Source organism: Schistocerca americana, chromosome 6 (assembly GCF_021461395.2).
Source record: "Schistocerca americana isolate TAMUIC-IGC-003095 chromosome 6, iqSchAmer2.1, whole genome shotgun sequence".
NCBI classification, from domain to species: domain Eukaryota; kingdom Metazoa; phylum Arthropoda; class Insecta; order Orthoptera; family Acrididae; genus Schistocerca; species Schistocerca americana.
The window spans coordinates 257,718,571-257,741,514 of record NC_060124.1 but is presented as its reverse complement, the minus strand read 5'-3'; the positions used below and the strand labels follow the sequence as shown (position 1 = coordinate 257,741,514).

The following is a 22,944-nucleotide window of genomic DNA, read 5'->3' as shown; positions in this document are numbered from 1 at the left end:
CATCCAACAACTCTAAATGAAGTCAGGCAAGCTATAATATCTCTCAAGAACAAGAAATCTTTTGGTGAAGATGGAATCACAGCTGAACTTTTGAAACTAGGCGAGAAAAATGTAACACTACACCTCGGTACTACTATTAATGAAATTTGCAGAACCCAGAAGATGCCAGAAGATTGGAGGACGGCACTTATACATCCACTCCACAAAAAAGGTAGCAGATCAGATGTGAAAAATTACGGGGGTATTTCCCTTCCATCCGTTCCATACAAGGTCCTTTCCAAGATATTACTAAATAGGATTCAACCAGTTCTCGATGCACAAGTAGGAGAATACAAAAGTGGATTTAGAAAAGGATGGAGCTGTTCGGAGCAAATTATTAACCTTAAAAGCAAGATTATAACGCGTGCTGGTCAACCAAATGTTACGACATTTATTGATTTTAGAAAAGCGTATGACTCCATAGACAGAGAAAGCCTCATTAGAACTCTGGGGGGATTTGGAATTGACAGAAAAACTAGAGAGGTAGTAAAACAAACACTGACAGATACCAAGTCCAAAGTCAAATTTCGAGGCAAGATTACTGAACCATTTAAAATCCAAACGGGTTTGAGACAAGGAGATGGACCCCTCCCCAATTTTTTTCAATATCACTTTGGAAAAGATAATGAGGGAGACATTGGAGGACTATACACAACAAAAAGTAAAGGGAATTTATTTTCGAGGATCAGTTAAAGGCCTTACGATACATGCACTAGATTTTGCAGATGATACTGCTCTCTATCCACAAATATAGCAGATGCAATTAAACAAATAGAAAATCTTAGCAAAGCATGCAGCTAATTTGGTTTACAGATATCACAAGAAGTGTCTAAATTCATTTCTAACAAAGCTCAGGAAATCAAAGAAGTGCACACAACTATTGGATGTATCGAAAGGGTCTAACACTTCAAATAATTTGGAGAAACAATAACGGAAACTTACATAGAAAAAGAAGCTGTCAAACGTCGAGTAGCTAAACTTAGGAGGGCACACATTTTAACACAGAAGCTGTACACCAAAAAATGTCTATCTCGAAATGTAAAGTTATTACACTATAATACAGAAGTTCAATATGCAGCAGAAACACTCTCCCTCAAGAAGAAAGGACTAACAGATGAGCTCGAGAAGAAAGAAAGAGTAATTCTCAGGAAGATTCTTGGTGGACACAAAGAAATTGGTGAAAACTGGGTAATGATGAGCAATAAGATCCACCAATTTATTAAACCAGTTTCAACGGCAATGAGAAGGAGAAGGCTGATGTTCTTTGGCCATCTGGTGAGAATGGATTATGGCCGATTAACGAAGAAAATCTTCAGTATAATTCTACAGAGGAAAACTCCCAACTCTTGGTTGCAAGGAATAAAGAAAGACCGCGGTGAACTTGGGCTTACAGAAATGGACGCAATGAATAGGGACAAGTACAGAAAGGCAATAACTGAATTCGAGGTTTCTGAGGAGCCTCCAAAACCGAAGATAAACAGGAAACTAACAGCTCAACGTCTGGCAAAAATGGCAGCAGGCAGAAGAGCAGCCCGAGAGAAGAGAAAGAAAAAAGTGAACATATAATAGAATTTGGCCAATTCGTATAAATAAATACGTGATATATTAAAAACCAAATTTTTATTACTTCTTGAAACCTGCAGCGGCTACCAAGTTCCGGGATAACGGTTTAGTAACATAGATTCGTCTGGAATGTACTAATGATGAATCTGAAACGTGGACGATCAACAGTACAAACATTTTGAACTATCGTGAATGCAGAGGATGAGATGGGTACTTCTGATAGGTAATGAATAGGTACTGAATGGATTGGGGAGAAAAGAACTTTAGGTCACAACTTTACTAGAAGGTAAAGATTGATAAGACACGTCACGAGCCGTCAAGGAATAGTTAAGTTTCTTATAGAGAGACAGGTGAGCAGCCGTTGAGCGGCTGCTATGGCTAAGCGGTCATTATTTATATGGGTTCGCCCCAAAGTTACCCTGAAAAGGTGCCGCTTCTCGTGACACTTGCAGCTTAGGTAGCAAGCGTCGGCGACCACGCTCGCTGTAGTGCCTTAATGAAGGCGTTTGCCATACTAGTTCAGCACTTTTCCGTCCCATGCATCAGAATTACACAGACAGTGAGTTGTATTGCATGCCCATGAACTGTGGTGTGCAGCAGGACGGTGTCGGCGTAACAACGTGTGAAGAAGACAGTTCTCAGACATTTACTTTGTGTAATTTAGATCATGAATTAAACTCAAGAGAAACGTGTTCTTCTTCCCCAAACTTTACGGAAGCAGTCACATGAGAGTCTGACAACAAACATCAACATAACATATAACATGAAAACTCCCGCAAATAAATTCGTGAATAATTAGGAGAACCACTAAAATTCCGTTTACTTACCTCTGCAAATGGGAAATAACATCGCTCTTCGTAATGATAATGTCGTAATATGACTTCTTATTGAATTTAAACACAGTTTACATATTTGACAGCTGTCAGATTCAAAGCTCCCACCTATTGCGTGACTTCCGCCAGTGGCGGCGGATCAGCTTTGCTACGATCGGTCGGTACCCAGAATTTAACGGCTGACGGTGCAGGCAAATATCACAACCAAAACACCTAAATGAGGCTGATAAAATGCTGTCCACATACATGAAAAAAAAACCCGTTAGAAGAATACGTGAACAAGTACAACAAAACAAATGCCTAAGACAGAGAAAATAAATAGTAATAACTACTGTAAAGGGTGAGCTGAACAATGTCAACATTTATGTACGAACACACTTACTTGTAAAGAAATTACTAACTGAGAAAAGTTAGTTAGAAAAGACGCAAAAAATGTAACTGAAACAGTTTGAAATGCTTTGAGTTTCTACAGCAAGAGAGCGCTTAGAGATGCAGCTTATCTGTTTGTAGATGCTGCGTCGTGACGTCAGCTGAAATTTGTTGGTGCTGGCGAGGTTGTTAATCCAGCTTCTTAAGTCATGGAAACATCCTCTTCCTTAGGAGATGATTCTCCTGGCGGTAATATTGTCATCCAGATAATTCCTTTGGTAGCATTCACCCATCGCGAATCCACAGTCCGTCTACATTTAGCATGACTGCCACGCCCGCGAATGTACAGCTCTGGCGAAAACAGAGCCACACGTAAAGATCAGTTTGCAAATCTCCACGGTGACAGTTAATGTAGCGCACGCGGCAGCTCATAAAGTTGTACACGAGACAATAAATTCAAAGTACATTAGTTCGCGCAGTTCTGTTAGCTGCAAACGGCTCAGTTCTCACGACGTCAATCGCAATCCATTCGGGCAAGCATTGTCACTGCTGTTAACAGCACTCCACGAAACTCATGGCACTCGCTCAGTTTTAACGTTTTGTTCCATGACGTTCACGTTGAAATTAATTTTAAGCCGTGACCGAAAAGTAACAACATGGCCATGAATTTTCGTGTCATTCTGTGCAGCACGATTACACTACGTACACCGCGCGTTTGCCACTACACTCCACGACTTCTGTCTTCACTGTCCGACCGCAAATTACGATATTGCTCTCGCATCGCTGTTCGTGCAACAGTGCTGCCTAATTTATTTGGTTTTACACAGCGCTTTACACGTGAGCATTACAAAGAAAATAAAACACGCACTGAAACATTTGGATACTCACTTAAAAGGAATTCTTGTAGCAACACAAGCAATATAAAACACATTAACATTTCATATTACAGAACAAAACATCAGAAAAATATTCTAGACCCTCAAAGATATACGTAGAGAGTAAAGGGAAGCAGAAGAAAAGAAAGAAAAATTATAAAAAATTATCTCTCATAATCATCAAGATCTTCACAAAGGGCAAAACTCCGCACAAAACACATCACAACTCATTTCTTTAATATTATTTATTTAATTGATTCCAAATTATTCTCTTCCACCTTAGAACATTGATTTTGGAGTAGATATATTTTTTTAAAAAGTTCTTGATTAAATTTTGTGTTACTAGATACTTTGCATCTCACACGCGTGAGGTTCTCAACTTTTTCCTGTAACTTAGTGGTAGCCAATCCTAGTGAAAAGAGCCAAATATTAACAGTGAAGTTCAGAAATTTCGTTCGAGAGCAAGGTTTTATAAACTTCAACTATAAAGGAACAACTATTGTTATTAACCCATTAAGTCCCAAATTAATTTTTTTTAAACTGAATTTTTTATTCCTCAATTATAACTTACATAGTGTATGAACCACAATAAGTACAAAAATAGCCAAAGAATATTTATACATGCTGATATAATGGCCGTCCTCAAAATAGGACGCTGGGATCTAGCAGTATCGTATAAGATACTAAACTGTATTCAAGTCTTAACTATTTATTTCTTGTGAAATGGTACAAAACGCTTCGCACACAGTTTTGCATGGCGTTTAACACAATATGTTTTTGCTTTCCCGTTGCATTTAGCTTTTACACATCTTCTTTGCGTGCTTCTTTTGTCAATCATATGACCAACTCCATCAAACCTTTAGTCCAGTATCACTCTCAACTGACTTGACGGGTATTCCATTGGACGTCCAATATTCGGTCTTCCAGTGTCCAATTTCAGCTATGTAACTGTAACAGCACGTCTGAAATTCAGTAAATCCAGTGCATACTTCATATTTACTGCATATCTCACAGTTTATTTCACTATGAACTCGTATATGTTTTCGTTCATCAGTTCTTCAAACATCTCCTTCGGAGTCAAGGAAGAAAGTTGTTCCTTCAGTTCCTCTCTTTTTGTGCTGATGTCATGCTCACTAGTTTGAGACAGCTTTGTATAAACTGAAGGTGTCTTTTTCCACTTGCTTTTCTCATCAATAAGACGTCTCTTCTTCGATTTACTTCTGGAAACGTAGGATGTACTTGGCAGTGAAGTTTTACATACAGTTTCTTCGTCATTCTCTTATGCAACATAATGTAATTCAATAGCCCCCGCCCCACGTCTGAGACTTCCACGGTTCCAGTAACATCGTCTGGACCTTTCTTCGTCGGTCACACAGTCTCTACTTCAGGAGGGCATACGGTGACTTCAATATGGTCCTGATCATCTGACACCGCATTATAGAATGCGTCACTGTTTATTATTTCTTCTGTTTCTTCGTTAGATAGGTATCTATCTCGTATGAAGGCTATTATAATCTATATAAAATGAAACGAAATAAAATGTAATAAAATAAAGTGAAATGAAAGAATAATACATTAGCACAATCTACAGAAAAGGGAATGTGTAAAAACCTCTGTCCATCTGGAATTGCATTATTTAGTAATGGGTAACATATTCATGAATATACTAACATAATACGCTGTAAATTTCAAAGTTACTTCATATCCTGAGGGGTCGTTACTTACCTCAGCAAGAAAATCTGGTAAAATTACCACGTTCTAAAAAGAAAATATATCAGCAGTAGCAGAGTTTCATATTCAAACATGCAGCAATACAAATAACTGAAATGATAACACCAAGTCCCAGTGTCCTATTTCGAGTACACCAAATTTTATGACAATGGAAAACAATGAATATAACTCCAATTGAGATAACAATGCAAATAGTTTAAAAGACACAATGTTGACTATAAACAATCTCTAAAAGATCTTTGCCACATACTTCAAATATTACTAAATTGTCGATAAAGCAAATACCTGTAATAACGAAAAGTGTACCTTAGTATTCAATAATAAATTAATGGTAGGATTTATTGCTTTTAATTTCCTGTAAGCACACATTTGTTATAAAAAGCATCAACAAATGATTTAGAACAGTAATAGTTGCAAATTAAAAATTTATTGTGTATTTATAAATAAATATGTGCTCTGTCCTCAAAATAGGACACTGGTACTTAATGGGTTAATTTAATGAGTCCACTCGTAAGCTGAGCTTTGCTAACAACTCCCTCAAAGTGATTGAAGTATGTACACCTTTTCTAACTCATCCATCCACACTCACCTTTTATACTTGTTTCACCTATCTCTATGCGTTCATACTCCGGGCATCCAAAGTATAGCAACACACATTTGTCAACAATCGACACTACAATTTCTAGCACTCCACAACAGTCGCTAAAATGAACTAAATAAACGAACTTTACTTAAGATTTCAGTGGTTAAACTATAGGTAACTGGAACAAAACTTACCACCATACTTAATAACAATATTATTTATTGATAAATTGGAATTGTTAGTATCCATAAAATTAAATCATGACAATACTGAAGAAGTGTAAAATGTAAAATATCACGCCCGGAAGTGTCAAAAATAATAAAATGTTCGGTCTATTATGTCGTGGTCAAATGGATTTCACATTTAAACTCATCCCCATCTGCTAAGGACGTTTTTAAGGGAGATCGTAGCTTCTTTGATTGTCCGCGTCACACCCTGGCTGGCAACTAACTGCAGAAAATCCCGTTTCCGCCAGCTTCCAAGCAGTGGTGTGACGTCACATGTTTTGAATACCTGAGCGCGTTTCGCCGTTGTCGACTGCCGTCGTCCGCCGTTGCTGCCACACCATGGTGGAAGACTGGTGCACATCTTCTTCATCATCGGAATCCAGATGTCATTCAATTTCACGCCCTCCTGGTTCCCACTGAAATGGCTGGGATGTTTACAATCTCTATGGCCTCTCGGTATAACCTTCCACGGCTTCGCTTGTTGCTACACATACTTGAGTCCAATCAAAATGAATGTGGTCGTTTCCTGGCCGCAAAACATGTCCCGCAAAAGCTGATTCGTCAGTCTCCCCTCTTCTGCCATTGCCCTTGTGTTCTTGTAGTCGTATTTTGATCGTTTTACTGTGGTACCCGCGTACACCTCTTCATAGCTACACGGAATCCTATAAATTACAGCTTTTCCCAACTGTTAGAGGATCCTTGGCCAGTTTCATGTGATCTTGTATGTTGCGGCTGGATTTGTAGATTACTACGATGTTCAGTTTTTTCTAGATTTCTCCTTTAGGGTCTGCAATGTCCTTAAGACAGGAAAACTTTGGATTTCATAGGCGCTTGTACGTTGCTATGATCTCTGCGCTGTTGTCTTAAATGGTTCAAATGGCTCTGAGCACTATGGGTGACAGCTGAGGTCATCAGTCCCCTAGAACTTAGAACTACTTAAACCTAACTAACCTAAGGACATCACACACATACATGCCCGAGGCAGGATTCAAACCTGCGACCGTGGCAGTCGCGAGGTTCCGAACTGAAGCGCCTAGAACCGCTCGGCCACCTCGGCCGGCGAGGGTGTCTTAACGCTCTTTTTACCTCAGCGGACGAATAACCATTCTTCAACAATTCATTAGTGAGATGATGTAATCCTGCATCAAGCAGCTCTGGTTCGCAGAAGATAATTGCTCTATCTGCCAACATTTTTATGATGGCTCTCTCTTGTTGTGGGTGGTGGTTCGAGTCCCGGTGTACGTAGCGTTCTGTGTGCGTGGGTTTTCGTTAATCGTGTGGCCTAAGCTACTGTTTTCTTTCTTGACAATCGTAAATCAAGAAAATTTAATCCTCCACCTTCTTATTCCTCCAGGGAAAACTAAATCTTCAGATAAATCCCGTTGAGATGAAACTTCTTGGCAGATTAAAACTGTGTGCCGGACCGAGACTCGAAATCGGGACCTTTGCCTTTCGCGGGCCAGGTGCTCTACCAACTGAGCTACCCAAGCACGATTCACGCCCCGTCCTCACAGCTTTATTTCCGCCAGTACCTCGTCTCTTACCTTCCAAACTTCACAGAAGTTTTCCTGCTTCTGGCGGAATTAAATCTGTGAGGACGGGGCGTGAGTCGTGCTTGGGTAGCAGTCCTGCACTAGCAGGAAGTATCATATCAGCGCACACCCCGCTGTAGAGCGAAATTTTCATTCTAATTTCAGATTTGTTTTTCTTCACTACCTAACATATTGTGTAACAATTGTGTGTTTCTGTGACCTTTACTTTTCTTAACCCTCTGACTGTACTTCAGTGGTTTGAACTGCGTTTGCCAAATGGTATCTCGGTAAATAAATATTGGCGTTCGTGGAATGTCCCCAGAAAGGTTTCTGACAGACGTGGGTGCTTCTCCCCAGGGCTTGTCACCAGGACGGCATGCAGTCGGTCATTCTACGCAGCGGAAACAGTAATTCCTGACCCCGGTCTGTACTGACAGCTATCTGCGGCTCCGCTGATGCGGTGTCGATGTCACCGCCCTAAGCGCCAATATCGCAGCACTCCTAGTTATCTCTCTGTCGACGTTCGAGTGACACGCAGTAATCGAAGGGTGACAACTGAACGTTTTGACGTTCTGCGTATTTATTGGGACAATACATTCCGGAAATCCTGTGGAACGCGTGTTAGAATGCATGGCCCCTACATTGCAGTGCTGCGTCTGACAGTGGAATCAACCGGTCGACGTGTTTTAGAATTTAAATAAGGTCTCAGTTCTGCGCTATCAGCCGCTGTAGATGATTTATATGTGATGAGGAAGTTAAGACAGACCACTTCATATGAATAAAAAACCAATAAATAGATCCACGTCCGCTTTTCGCTGCGCCGTAGCGGATAAGGTATATATAACCAAGTTTATTACACACATTTACGGCTAACTAATTAACACACCGACTTCTTTTATTAGTGATCCGTACCTTAATCATTAGAAACGGAACCGTTGTAACATCCCTTTGTTGCCCGTCCGTCAACTTTTAAGCCCCTGCCTGGCCCACTGTTATGACCTCTTTTTCTCAGGAACGGGTAGACAAACCAAGTTGAAATTTATATCAGATACGTGGGAGGTTCAGAAAGTAAAACACAATAATTAATATTTTCTCACCCGGTATTGCAGCGGGAATGTTGTAATCTCAAGACGATGTAGCTTGAAGTTTGCGCTACAGAGTGTATTTTGTTTCCATGTGTTGCTCTATCGAGAGCCGGCCGAAGTGGCCGTGCGGTTAAAGGCGCTGCAGTCTGGAACCGCAAGACCGCTACGGTCGCAGGTTCGAATCCTACCTCGGGCATGGATGTTTGTGATGTCCTTAGGTTAGTTAGGTTTAACTAGTTCTAAGTTCTAGGGGACTAATGACCTCAGCAGTTGAGTCCCATAGTGCTCAGAGCCATTTGAACCATTTTTGCTCTATCGAGAGAAGCAAATACGGCGGGTGTGTTACTGTCGCCGACTTGTGAGCCCAAGCGAAGTGTAGTTCGATATTTGTTGGCGTAAGGACATAAACTGAGTGAAAATCACGGGGAAATGTGACGTTGGGTCTCCTTAGAGTTGACGAGACTCGGTTGTGATGGTTGTCCCAGTCGGCATGACGTGTAACGGAGTTCGTCCCTCACTACAACGCTACCCTGTAACTACACTACTGGCCATTAAAATTGCTACACCACGAAGACCACGTGCTACAGACGCGAAATTTAACCGACAGGGAGAAGGTGCTGTGATATGCAAATGATTAGCTTTTCAGAGCATTCACACAAGGTCGGCGCCGGTGGCGACACCTGCAACGTGCTGACCGAGGAAAGTTTCCAACCGATTTCTTACACAAACAGCAGTTGACCGGCGTTGGCTGGTGAAACGTTGTTGTGATGCCTCGTGTAAGGAGAAGAAACGCGTACCATCACTTTTCTGACTCTGATAAAGGTCGGATTGTAGCCTATCGCGATTGCGGTTTATCGTATCACGACATTGCTGCTCGCGATGTTCGAGATCCAATGACTGTTGGCAGAATATGGAATCGGTTGGTTCAGGAGGGTGATACGGAACGCCGTGCTGGATCCCAACGAACTCCTATCACTAGCAGTCGAGATGACAGGCATCTTATCCGCATGGCTGTAACGGATCGTGCAGCCACGTATCGAACCCTGGGAACAACCATCAGTACGAACATTTCGACGACGTTTGCAGCAGCGTGGACTATCAGCTCGGAGACCATGGCTGCGGTTACCCTTGACGCTGCGTTACAGACAGGAGCACTTGCGATGGTGTACTCAACAACAACCTGGGTGCACGAATGGCAAAACGTCATTTTTCCGGATGAATCCAGGTTCTGTTTACAGCACCATGATGGTCGCATCCGTGTTTGGCGACATCGCGGTGAACGCACGTTTGAAGCATGTATTCGTCATCGCCATACTGTCGTATCATCCGGCGTGATGGTATGGCGTGCCATTGATTACACGTCTCGGTGACCTCTTGTTCGCATTGACGGCACTTTGAACAGTGGACGTTACATTTCAGGCGCCTTACAACACGTGGCTCTACCCTTCATTCGATTCCTGCGAAACCAAGCATTTCAGCAGGATAATGCACGACCGCATGTTGCAGGTCCTGTACGGGCCTTTCTGGATACAGAAAATTTTCGACTGCTGCCCTGGCCAGCACATCCTGCACATCTCTCACCAATTGAAAACGTCTGGTCCATGGTGGCCGAGCAACAGGCCCGTCACAATACGCCAGTCGCTACTCTTGATGAACTCTGGTATCGTGGTGAAGCTGCATGGGCAGCTGTACCTGTACACGGCATCCAAGCTCTGTCTGACTCAATGCCCAGGCGTATCAAGGCCGTTATTACGGCCAGAGGTGGTTGTTCAGGGTACTGATTTCTCAGGGTCTACGCACCCAAATTTCGTGAAAATGTAATCACATGTCAGTTCTAGTATAATATATTTGTCCAATGAATACCCGTTTATCGCCTGCAGTTCTTCTTGGTGTAGCAATTTTAATGACCAGTAGTGTAGCGGAAAACACAAGCTCCTCGCGTGGTTTGGTCATATTTCAGATACAATCTTTCGTTATTAATGTCAATATTTCGATTGAGCAGCGCGTTAGAATGTGTAAGCCGCTCTTGCTCCTTTCCTGATAAACGCGGTAATTGAACCCCTCGATGACGCGATGATTCCCTTGACCTGAAATGATAACCACCAATTTTCCTTTGTTGTGAGTCGTCGACAGACTTTTCAGCTTGAGCGAACTGACTAACTGTAGTTCTTCTTTTTTATTACGCCCGGTTAGATAATAGACGTTGGATATTATTAACATAAAGGCTTCAATCTTCAATCCATCACCCAAGTCGTAGGCACATATGGAATTGCGAGGATGTGAAGTTGATAAAATTGTTATTCCGTCGTCAAGACATCGCTACGTCGCGTGTTCAATAACTACAGGACTTAATTCCAGAGAAAACATATACTTAAGCAATGTTCAGAATGCGTCGTAATTTTGGGACAAATCGCTGACTGTTCACTGTTAAATAATCATGAATTCACTTTTCACTTCATGATATTCTAATAGTCACTTAATTTTCACTAATACACATGATAACATCTATTCAATTATATAGGAGACAAGAAGAATTAAAGTTTGAGTCAAATTTTATTGTTCCTTGTAATTAATTGTAGCGAAGCTGAGCACGCACACCTATTTCTCACTCAGGGAATTGCTTCCGTTTGCATCAGTAATCCTGTCGTTGACTGCAACTCGGCGCGATTGTACGTTCTTCGTGTTTTTGTTTGTCTGTTACCTACTCGAGGCTAATAATTGTTTCTCAGTCGGCGATCATTCTTTTTCAATCTCCCTGAATGTTCGTGCTTATTCAGTGTCACGAAGGCTAAGTCCCATCACAAATCTCACACGATTTAATTTCGTCTCGAACCTCCGTACCCTGTTATCTTGCTAACGGTAAAGATGACTTTGCTTCAGTATGATTTCTGATTAATACTTCAGTCTATATCGCAAAACTTCCAAACTTCCGATTAGCTTTGAACAATCTAGTAGCGCTTACATGCGTACTACTATCGCAATAGTACTAGAGAGAGACTAGATAGAAACTGAAGCTAACAGTTCGATTTCAGAGTTACATTGCAGTCACATCGAACTTCCTTTTCGATGCGGCTACAACTCTCTTCTATAGTAAATGTTGTCTTTGCCCAATTTACCATATGGGCTTTAAACTTCGTTATTAATTATTTTGCAATTCTTTCTTTAATGTTTTTATTGCGTATCCTATCATATTCTCTATTTAGTGATAAATATTATTGTTCACATGACATTCCTGTTGATCAAATTATCACAAGTGTAAATTTAGCGTATATAGCCGCCGTCTCTGTCAGGCTGGCTAAGTTTCCTACTTCTTTTACAACAAAGGGTTGTTTATTAGGGTTTCTGTAATTCTCGTGCATGAGGACGACTGAATGGATCGTAGTAATGTCTCAAGGTGGTGTGCATTCTTCCAAGAGTGCAGTGTGAACGTTAGTGGCTCGCAACGTTCCGGGCGGCCAGTAACATTTGCAGCTCCACAGAATGTCGGAGTCATTGAAGCAGCAATTTTGAACGACCGGCGTGAGAAATTGTGATCGTTATCGCAGTGGTTCAACATTTCCTACGGTGCAGTGTCCGATATTGTTGCCTAAGCACCTGACAGACAACCACAAGGACGAGGGAATGATGAGAAGCGTGGATCACTTAACGCCCTACGCCGCAGCAGTTCACGACTTTCTGAAAGGAATCGTCACTGGTGATGAGTCGTAGCGCACAGCCACAAGCCAGAAACCAAGCGGGCCTCACCTGGAGTGGAAACATGCTGGTTCCTTAGTACGAAAAGCATTCAAAGTCACTCAGTCTAGTAGGAAAGTGCTTGTGCGTTGTTCTGGGATATGTTTCGTGTGTTACTGGTGGACTTTTCTGAATACTATGAATGCTGCAGCCTACATTGCAACTTTGGTTAAGTTGCATCGAGCCGTTCATAACAAAAGCCACAACTTTAATGCTGACGGTGTCAAATTTCTTCATAACAATGCTCGCCCCGATGTTGCTGCTCCTGTTCGTGACGCAATTGTCTAATCTGGGTGGGAGGCGCTCCAGCATTCACCGTACATTCCGGACCTAGCACCGTCGGACATTCATCTGGCTGGTCGCATGAAGAAATTCCTGACCCGCCAATGCTTTCCGAGAGATGAGGAGGTGAAATCAGCAGTTCGTAGCGTGGATCATTACTCCAACTAAACGGACTTCTGCGAACAGGGCTTATTGAAACTGCTACCACGGTGGGAGAAATGTGTTGAAAACGTTGGTGACTATGTACAAAATTGGATAAATGATAAAATTTTATTTACGATTTGTTTTGTCTTGTTACCTATTAAACTTTTTGGTAATAAAATTATTGTGCGTCACTTTCCGATCTTTCCTCTTACTAAGGTCTATTGTCCGTTCGCAGCGTGAGAAATGTAAGCCTGTAAGTCAAAAGATGCGGCCATATAGGTCAATAGCACACTCATGTAAAACCTGTAGATGAACTATCTATATACATGTCGGGCCTAGCGTTAAAGCGCATGCCTGGGAATGGAAAGGTCGCGGGATGAAATGTCCGTCCGACCTCGGACTTTTCAATGATCGTTTTAACCTAGCCTTCACCTCCTAATGACGAGCAGTCGCCAGAAACAGCACGTAGTTCGGGTTCCACGTTAAACTGTTGGTGCTCTTTTCTCGATTGGATGTCTAGAATAGTTTAGGGTTACGCAAGTCGCCGAAGTGGCGTCCAATGCAAAGGCTTGAGTTAGGCAATCGAACCACACGAAATTGTTTTTGTTACTATTGTTACTATTATTATCATTATCCTTATACATAATTAAGTTTGTATGCAACCTTCAGAGAGGGAGTCGTACTCGGTCTTTACGTGGAGGCATGTGCCTTCTTTCTGTGCAACAGAAAGACCTTTCAAAGAGAACTTCAGTGACATAATATATCCTACAAACTCCTGTCCTACTATACGAAACGTAAGTGAACACAAACTTCAGATACGACTTTAATCTGTACTCTGCTTTTGCAGTGAACAGATAAAGTTCTCGTAAATATATTTAAAATTTCGCAATGAATATACAAGTGATAACAATTTTTTTTTGTGAGTCTCGCCAAAGTAATGGAGCAGTGATGTGGGCGTATGCTGTATGATATTTTGACGACTGCGACTTAGCTAGCACTAATCACCTTGTAAATCCCTGACGAAAATAGCATTTGTGATCTTAATGGTGTATGCTGTTTTCTTGCCTCTCCAATGATTATCTTCAGTAGAAACCTAATTTAAACGTACAAGAGTGATGATACATGTCACTCACACAAACATGGGTAGTGCTCCTCTCTGTTTGAAATAGTGGTTCGGTTTCGATGTGGACTCGAGCAGTGCCCAGCCGTCCATAGTCTGCTTGCATGCCCAACAGCTAAACTAGCAACAGAAAATAGTTTTGACTTGTGATTCTCTAGCCTAATTCATGTAAGCCTCAGCAAATTACACTTATTTAAATGTAATACGAATTGAAAAAACATAAAGTTTAAATAAATGTGATAAATAGGGGTGCAATATTTTAAGTAATTGCTCTAGCCAGTTTCAGTGGATTTGTATTGCATGAACCGGTGATTTGTTGAATCACTTAAAACACACAGAGAATTAAAGTGCTCGTCCTGCGAACCTGTATTTAAGCATGAAATAAAATAATAATAATAAACTGCAACAAAAATTGGTTTCGTTTTCAATGTGGTAGGAGATTCCCCAAATAGTAATTAAAAACCAGTTATTCCAGAAATACAGAAACCCATTATATTGAACTAATCGCAAGTTGAAACTTCCAGGCAAATTAAGAGTGTGTGCCGAACGAGACTCGAACTGGGGACATTTGCCTTCGCGGGCGAAGTGCTCTACTAGCTAAGCTACCTAAGCAAGATCCGCAGGAGAGCTTCTGTGAAGTTTGGAAGGTAGGAGACGAGGTACTGGGGAAATTAAACCTGTGAGGACGGTGTCGTGAGTCGTGCTTGGGTTGTTTAGATGGTAGACCCGCGAAAGGCAAAGGTCCCGAGTTCAGGTCCCGGTCCGGCACACAGTTTTAATCTGCTAGGAAGTTTCATATCAGCGCACACTCCGCTGCAGAGTGAAAATATGATTCTATTCATAAGTTATTCGCCTGCTTGCAAATAAATGAGTTTCGATATCGAGATGAACATATCAAAGCCTGCAAAGTCATCCGTAGTTTCCCACAGGATAATTATTAATAATTCAACAATGCTGCCGAAGTAAATCAAAGTGGAAAGCTGCACGCTGCGGCCTATTCAGTGTTGGTGTCAACTATTACACTCAAGGTGCCACTTTCAATTGACAAGTGTCTTTAACATAGGCCAAACTGACATTTAATTAAATAAACAAGAAATCAATAATTGATAGAGGTCTTTAGACAGAATAAGGCACACAGAATGTCGTTGCACGCTATGTTTTCTGTATAAGTGTGCACAATACGATGCTCTGACACATTTACACGATTAAAAAGATATAAAACACGTATCAGTCCAATAAATAAAATATATATAAATGCGTGATTTTCGGCTATGATATCTAGCTAGTGTCCTCCGCTACCAAGAAATACCTCGTTTGTTAAGTTCGCACGAAGCGTTCAACAGTTATTACTTTTTGAGCAGTTTTCGTAAGGTTATCTTTTACTGTGATGACGTAATTTCTGTGTGTTTTGTAATCCATTTCATATTAAAATGCAAGTATATGCTTCTTAGTGCTGCGATTACGCTGATATTTGTTTTGCGTTGTGAGGAGTCTGTGAAACACTGCTTAAATTCAAAGTATTTCATAGTACCCGTTGCCTGACACATTGCTCAAGCCACCATTCTTATTGCCTTCACATTCCTCTGCTTGTTGGTTCTCAAGCTAACCGCCTTTACCTCAATCCATCGGACCCTGGCAGAACACAGCTTTCAGTCCCCTAGGCCGCTCCCTGCGGTTGCGGCCATCTAGGCAGTATCGGGTTACTGCAGCCTCGCCTTGACCCCTCAGCCGAACCCATACGTTCAAATCCATGATTTCAGCAACTTAACCTAGCTGACAGTTCGTCATCGTACACGTTATGTTATATGGTTCTATCCACTTGCGAACGGTATTTTAAACATTACAAAAATGTTTCGAGAAACTGTAGCGAACAAAATACGGCAGCTGAACCGATCAGCAACTGTTGAGTGAAGTGCAACTAACATTTTATCAGCGGTAACACACAGGCCCCATCTCGTTATGGCACAGCTTGAGTTTACGAGTGCCAAAAGGATGTATTACGACTACTACATTCGAATGTATTACATTCTTTCTACACTTCACTCCATCAACAGCTTTATGCTTATGACTTTGAATATCTGTTGCAGTTTTCCAAATGTTGTCTACAGAGAGTGATGCCGCGTTCCTATGAATGATTTTGTTTGCGGATTATCCCTCGTTTGCAAACCGTAGTCAACGTATAAGACAGCAATGACATATATTAGTACACATGAATGGATTTGACACCCTCAGTTTACTTCAGACAGAGAGTATCCACATAAAAGACGATATGATGAGAACAGTAGGTATTTTCTTTGGCTAACAAAAGTATTTGGTTCTGTGGGACATACAATACCCATTCATTTGTTTGAACGTTATGGGAGTAGGAAAAAAGCTCAACAGTGGTTCACTTCGTATCTCAAAAGTAGGAAGCATATGGGTTTCGTCACTGTCAACAATCAAAAGAAACAATCAAAAGGTTTCAAATTGACTGAGGTCTTGTAAGGGGAAGAAGTGAAGGGGAGGGGTCCGCATCTCGTGGTCGTGCGATAGCGTTCTCGCTTCCCGTGCCCTGGTTCCCGGGTTCGATTCCCGGCGGGGTCAGGGATTTTCTCTGCCTCTTGATAACTGGGTGTTTTGTGATGTCCTTAGGTTAGTTTAAGTAGTTCTAAGTTCTAGGGGACTGATGACCATAGATGTTAAGTCCCATAGTGCTCCGAGCCATTTGAACCATTTTTGAAGGGGAGGCGTGCCATAGCGGCCTATTTTGGGTCCATGGCTTTTCTTGGGATATATTAATGATTTACCTCATAATATTACGAATGAACACAAAAATTATTCTCCTTGCAGATGATGCAAGTGTTATTGTAAGAGACCCGGAATGTAATACAAGTAATGTAACTAATAGGGTAGTTGGTAACAGCAGCCACGGCTTTCAGAGAAGGCAGCACACAAGACCTAATGTAATTCATGTGGTATCAACAAAACGGATGTGAAGCCCAACTCCACCCAGATTATTATAGACGTTGTTAACAGAATATCTCCTGATCGTTAGACCGATACCTTGGAAAAACAAAATACCCTGGTGCCCACCTGATTTAAGTCCTGACGACTTTCACCTGTGGGCAGATTTACAACAAATGGTCTCCAAAGAAACACTGACTGCTCCCGAGGACGTGAAACACCACTTAATACGGGCCGGTGTTGCGAAAAATTCGGAGGATATTCGGCATACAGTAATGTCTGTTCGGAATTCCTTTATAGAGTGTACCGTGATCAAGGTAAACATTGTGAGCATTTCACATAACAGTCATAATAACGAACATACGTACACTACCAGAGTTACAGATTAACGTACTTTTGAGGCAATAGGAAAGACGCTTCTGTGACATGTTATCCTGGTGACGAGACAATGGTTTGAGACGTTGTCATGTTGTTACTGTTTGATCAAGATCCTCACATTTATGTCGGTGAAGTTGTTTTCGAAGGCTTTTTTCAAAGCCAACACAAAAAGTATGCAGTTCTATAAAGGGAAACGAAAAATTAGTCATAATTCCACAGCCCATAAACATCCAAAATAAATTGCGAACACCAATAAATGTGACACATTGTCTGCTTTAACATAGCGATAACAGCACTTCGATGTATTTTCTCGTTGCAGATATGCTTCTGATTATTCGTTTTGCTGCCGGTACTGTATAAAAACCTGAGTTACTCCGAAACGTTCGAATAAACAGTCAATTTCAGAAAAGAGAAACCTTATATGATGTGAAAAAAAGTGTCACTTTTCCCCGTTTGGAGTGCTGAGGGACGGATCTTACATGGCATAGTCTGAGACTGTTTGTGTGTTTGACCATTAGCCTAATAGTTGGCTAGCTGCAGTTCTCAATTCCTATCATTGCCAGCTATTGCCTTCGTTTCAGTATAATTGTTGCATCCTACATCATCGACAGCTATCGTGGATCTTATAAGTTTCTTTGTTCCAATGGCAGTGTGAATATCGATATAGACACTTAGACACGGGGACTATGCAACCAGTAATTGACGGGCTTAAGTAGCTCATTCTGTCCCCAACCTTTCACAAACCATTTAGCAAGAAATTCTGAATTTACTGCGAGTAGCAAAATCGAATAAGCAAATTGTACTTTTTAAAGAAACCGGCCTACCTGAAAGGAAATTATTGTCCTATATAAAATTAGCACGAAATTCAAATTTACACACGTATTGAAAAAGGGGCAGTAGTTCATTTGCTCTAAGCTGAACTCCGTACATCGGAATCTGATAGTGACATTCGAGCACTTTCTGTTCATTGCACGTGCGCCCTATTACATTTACCGACTGGCATTACAATCCGCTTGGTTGAGTCAGTGACAGCAGATGTTAGCAATTGTTACTATTATCATATTTCTTGGAATTACTGTCATTATTTCGCGAGTGTTACTTACAGCTGTAACCGTTTCACGCCTCCCATTTCCACATCTTTCTGTTCAACTAGTCTCCTTCCTGAGGCATCCGGCCTCATTACCTCATAGACACTTTTTATACTCTTGATAGTCGTTCTCCCGTGTGGCGTCTATTTCTAGATTCTTTTTTCCCCGCCGGTCATCAACCGTCCTTTATAGGTGAAAACTGCAACAAACGCTGGTAGGTCGCTAATTTCAACATGGTCACCAGCCTCGTGCACGACTGTCTGCCGTACTCAATGTAACTGTTTGTCCGTACTGCATCGATGATCCACTTTATCACAATCTGTCTTATTGTATTACAGCCTACATGGTCCATCCTCGAAATACTACAACTTCTTCATTAAAATGCATTTTACAGCACTAGTAGCCTCTCATTTCATTGGGCTCCAAAGTCACTGGACCACAATCAGCTACAATCTCATTTATGTATTTCTAGGTAATTTGTTTCGACCTCTTTCTTACATTGCTATTCCAGAGGACAGAAAGACTCGTGTTTTTGCTGTTTTCTCTTGATCTATTTTGCTGATTACATCAGCTGTGCTTGAGCTATTAGATGACAGCGATATTCCCAAATAACAGAAAGAGCCACATCCTTTGATTTATGTACTTCAATGTCTAGACGTTCTTCATTTACTTCTTATATTGTTCAATTGGAACATCGCCATTCAGCGCTTGTAAACCACATCCCTACAGCTAAATATTCAGTTCTTTGTTTGTTAGTTGTCCTTATCTCTAGACCCTCCTCAGAGAAGGGAAAGGTACAAAAGATTTTATCTCTTGGGGGTACTATGATTCTGCATAACTTTCTCCGTCAGCTAAGCAGGCCTCCAATAATTTTGGCACCATAGTGCTTTCTTGTCACAGTCTTTCGGAGTATGGGAATGGATGGAAGACAGTTTGCTAACTAACGCCTCTAGTATGGATTACATACAATTGCTGCATACCTGATTAAATTCATTCGGGCATGACTATATGATGCCGTACTGACCACTAGATACCACGAGGTGGGTAACTGATGATCTAAAAGGAGGCGAGGTAAATAAAGTGTTTTGGGTACGGAAGCACAAACATAGGAAACAGTCGGTTAGAATGGCTTGATATTTTCATATGATATGAAAATGTGTTATAGATGCTATTCTGTTGTCTAAGTACCTGGAAAAGAGAATACGCTGGAGAGCTGTTCTTTCTTTCCCCCCTTTCATTGAATATCCACTGCGAAGTGTGGATGCATGGACGACTGATTGTGAATTCGCCAGTAGTGATGCTAATTTATACCAGCCCAGTCATTGTCAACGATTCGACGTATCTAGTTTGTCCGTATACACACCTCCTCAGTGAGGAGTACACGAAGGAACAAAACAAAAAACAAAAAACTAAACTCTTCATTACAATAGTTCCTAATCGAATACCTTGTACTTTCGTGTCATCTTTCAATACAGCCTTTTTGCTCCGTCTACGGAAAACTCTAGCCTGAGGAGCTGTAGTTCTTATTTCATTCCAACTACGAGACAACAATAAGTCACGCTCAACAGAAGTTGCTCTAAATTGTTCTTATTATTCGTACAGGTATTCTTCATAATCATTATCATCTTCGTGTGGCTATGAGTTTTCAGCGACACCCACCCGATTACCATCACCGCTGGAAAACACACATTCACAAGCTGTGTCCTCAGAATCAAAAGACTGTTCCAACAAATCACTTATCACTTCACCTGATACCCATCTTCTCCGTTAACATTTGCTTTTTGTAGAACAGACGACTATCATGAAATAATGGACCAAATAAACATGTGCTTATCACAAGGAGGACCTTGGAATACTGAAAGAACAGCAACGACAGTAAACAGTAGCAGATTACATGACAGATACTACGTAGACAGGCATCCTACTGTTTAGAAATTGCTTCTAACTGCTCACGCTTGCGAGGACGATATTGGAGGAATCATGGACCAACACTTTAACTCAAAGCCATAGGTAAATTTTTATATTTATTTTCCAAAATTATGACTAACAAGGCCAATTAGTAAACGACCTAAAATTACATTTAAATAAAATACATAGTTACTAACAGTGAAGATATAAAGTACCACAGGCAGGCCTCTGAGGCCCCATGGTAGTTACAGGTTCAAAGTGATGTTTCGATAATATTCACACCATCCTGATCCTATCTTCTTATTGATTACGATTAATACATCCTTCTTGAATTCTGAGTACGAATGTTTCATACATGTTCCACTCGTGGTGTAATAATATTCTCATGGATTCCTCTCCAAGGATCTTGGTAGAGCTGAGGGAAAGTCGCCTACTTCAGAAGCGTCTTTCTGATTTAGAACACTTTTCGCATTACCATACCTCTTGCGTGATATTCATCGAGGACTTACTCTCTTCTCCAAATGTGTCTCTAGTTTCTTTATACTCGACGTCTCTCTCTTCCACAGTCATGGTTGCTTCTACTCTTTCAGTTCTACTGGTATCACATATTGGAACGGGCACGAGGCAGTAGTAGTAGTGTACATCAGGAGAAAAGTTTTGTATCGAAGCGAGTCGTTAACAATCGGAAAACTAGAGAAGAGGAAGCTGGCAGCATTTGAAATATTATGCTACCGAACAGGGGCAGATAATGCTGTAAATGAGAAAGTAATTAACAAATCAGGTGTGCATGGAAATCTATGGGAGATCCTTGCCAAAATAAGAGAATAGGTACTATTGCGCTGGAAGAAAGAGTACAAGGTGAATGTCGTTCATGAAAATGACAACTTCCAGATTATTCACTTCTTACAGTAGTTCTGATCCGCAAGTACGCCGAGGTGACGAAACTCATGTCGGACCCCCCTTTGCGCGGCGTTGAGTATCATCTTGACGTGGCATGGACTCACCAAGTTGTTGGAAGCCGCCTGCTGAAATACTGAGCCATGCTGTCTCTATAGTCGACCATAATCGCGAATGTGTCGCCAGTGCAGGATTTTCTGTGCGAACTGACCTCACGATTATGTACATGCCGCATGTCATCCACAAAAATTCCAGCGTTGTTTGGGTAAATGACGTCCATGAGTGGTTGGAAATGGTTTCTAATCAATAATCGGTTCAGCTGGACCGGAGGACACAGTCAATTCATTGCCTGTGACCATAGCTCACAACAATATCGAGCCACCACCAGTTTGCACAGTGCCTTGTTGATAACTTGAGTCCTAGGCTTTGTGAAGTCTGCGCCACTCTCTAACCCTACCACCACCCCTTACCATTTAAAATGACGACTCATCTGACCAGTCCACGGTTTTTCAGGAGTCTTGTATCCAAATGATATGATCACGGGCCTAGGAGAGGTGCTGCAGGCGATTCGTGCTGTTAGATCCAAATTTCGGCGCACTGCCCTAACGGATACGTTCACCGTACATCCACATTTATTTCTGCGGGTATTTCATGCAGCATTGCTTGTCTGTTAGCACTGACAACTCTACGCAAACGCCGTTGCTCTCGGTCGTTAAGTGAAGGCCGTTGGCCACTGCGTTGCCCTCGATGAGAATTAATGCCTGAAATTCGGTATTATCGGCGCACCCTTGGCACCGTGGATCATGGAATACTGAATTCTCTAGGGATTTCCGAAATGGAATGTCCATTGCGTCTATCTCCACCTACAATTCCAGGTTCAAACTCTGTTAATTTCCGTCGTGCGGCAATAATCACATAGGAAACCATTTCACATGAATCACGTTAGTACAAATGACAGATCAACAAATCCATTGCCGTTTTATACCTGTTGTACACTGTATTACAGTCATCTGTATATGTGCATGTCGCTATCCCATGACTTCCGTCACTTGAGTGTAGATTGCAAAGACATTCTGTACCAGGTGATCTACAGCTATTACTTAGTGTATTACAGTATTTGTCTAGTTGAGTACCGTATCTGTCAGCAAAAACTTTGTATGCATCGCGTGCTAACACATCACAGACTTTCACGGGCTGAGTACCGAATCTGTGTGCCCCGTTGAACAGGAAGACAAAGCATTCTATATTCTTTTCCGTTCGGCATTCTCGTTGCTGGTTTTGTGTCGGGCTTTGTTGACACGTCTCGCATTTCCCTTCATTTTGCTTCAAACGACTGGCTGGGTAGCTTGATCTTAATTACTTTATGATGATCATTCTTATCCATTGAGTTACAGTATGTTCGGTGAGGTTGCAGCATGTATTAAACAACCTCTGCGTAATTTTGCTTGCTGCATGTTCAGGTTTTCTAGATGCTTCTCCACTTATGTTCAGAATTAACTTCTGTTGTTCAGAGGGGTAGATAATGGTGAGTATCAGTTTTCACTCGTTAATCTGTTTGGTAAGTGTACTGATTCCATCAATTGGCATGTGTTCAAGACTGGCTGACATATATAAA

The 22,944-nt window shown here is 41.4% G+C and overlaps 1 protein-coding gene across 1 annotated transcript in view; it reads right to left on the bottom strand.

Annotated features, from left to right (window-relative positions):
- The window catches only part of LOC124620081 (classical arabinogalactan protein 9-like), a 47,756-nt gene extending 26,754 nt beyond the window's left edge, over window positions 1-21,002 (bottom strand). Inside the window, exon 1 of the mRNA XM_047146748.1 lies at window positions 20,942-21,002. Within this exon, the coding sequence (XP_047002704.1) occupies window positions 20,942-21,002 (61 nt within the window). The remainder of the gene's footprint in view (window positions 1-20,941) is intronic.
- Window positions 21,003-22,944: the final 1,942 nt, after the last annotated feature.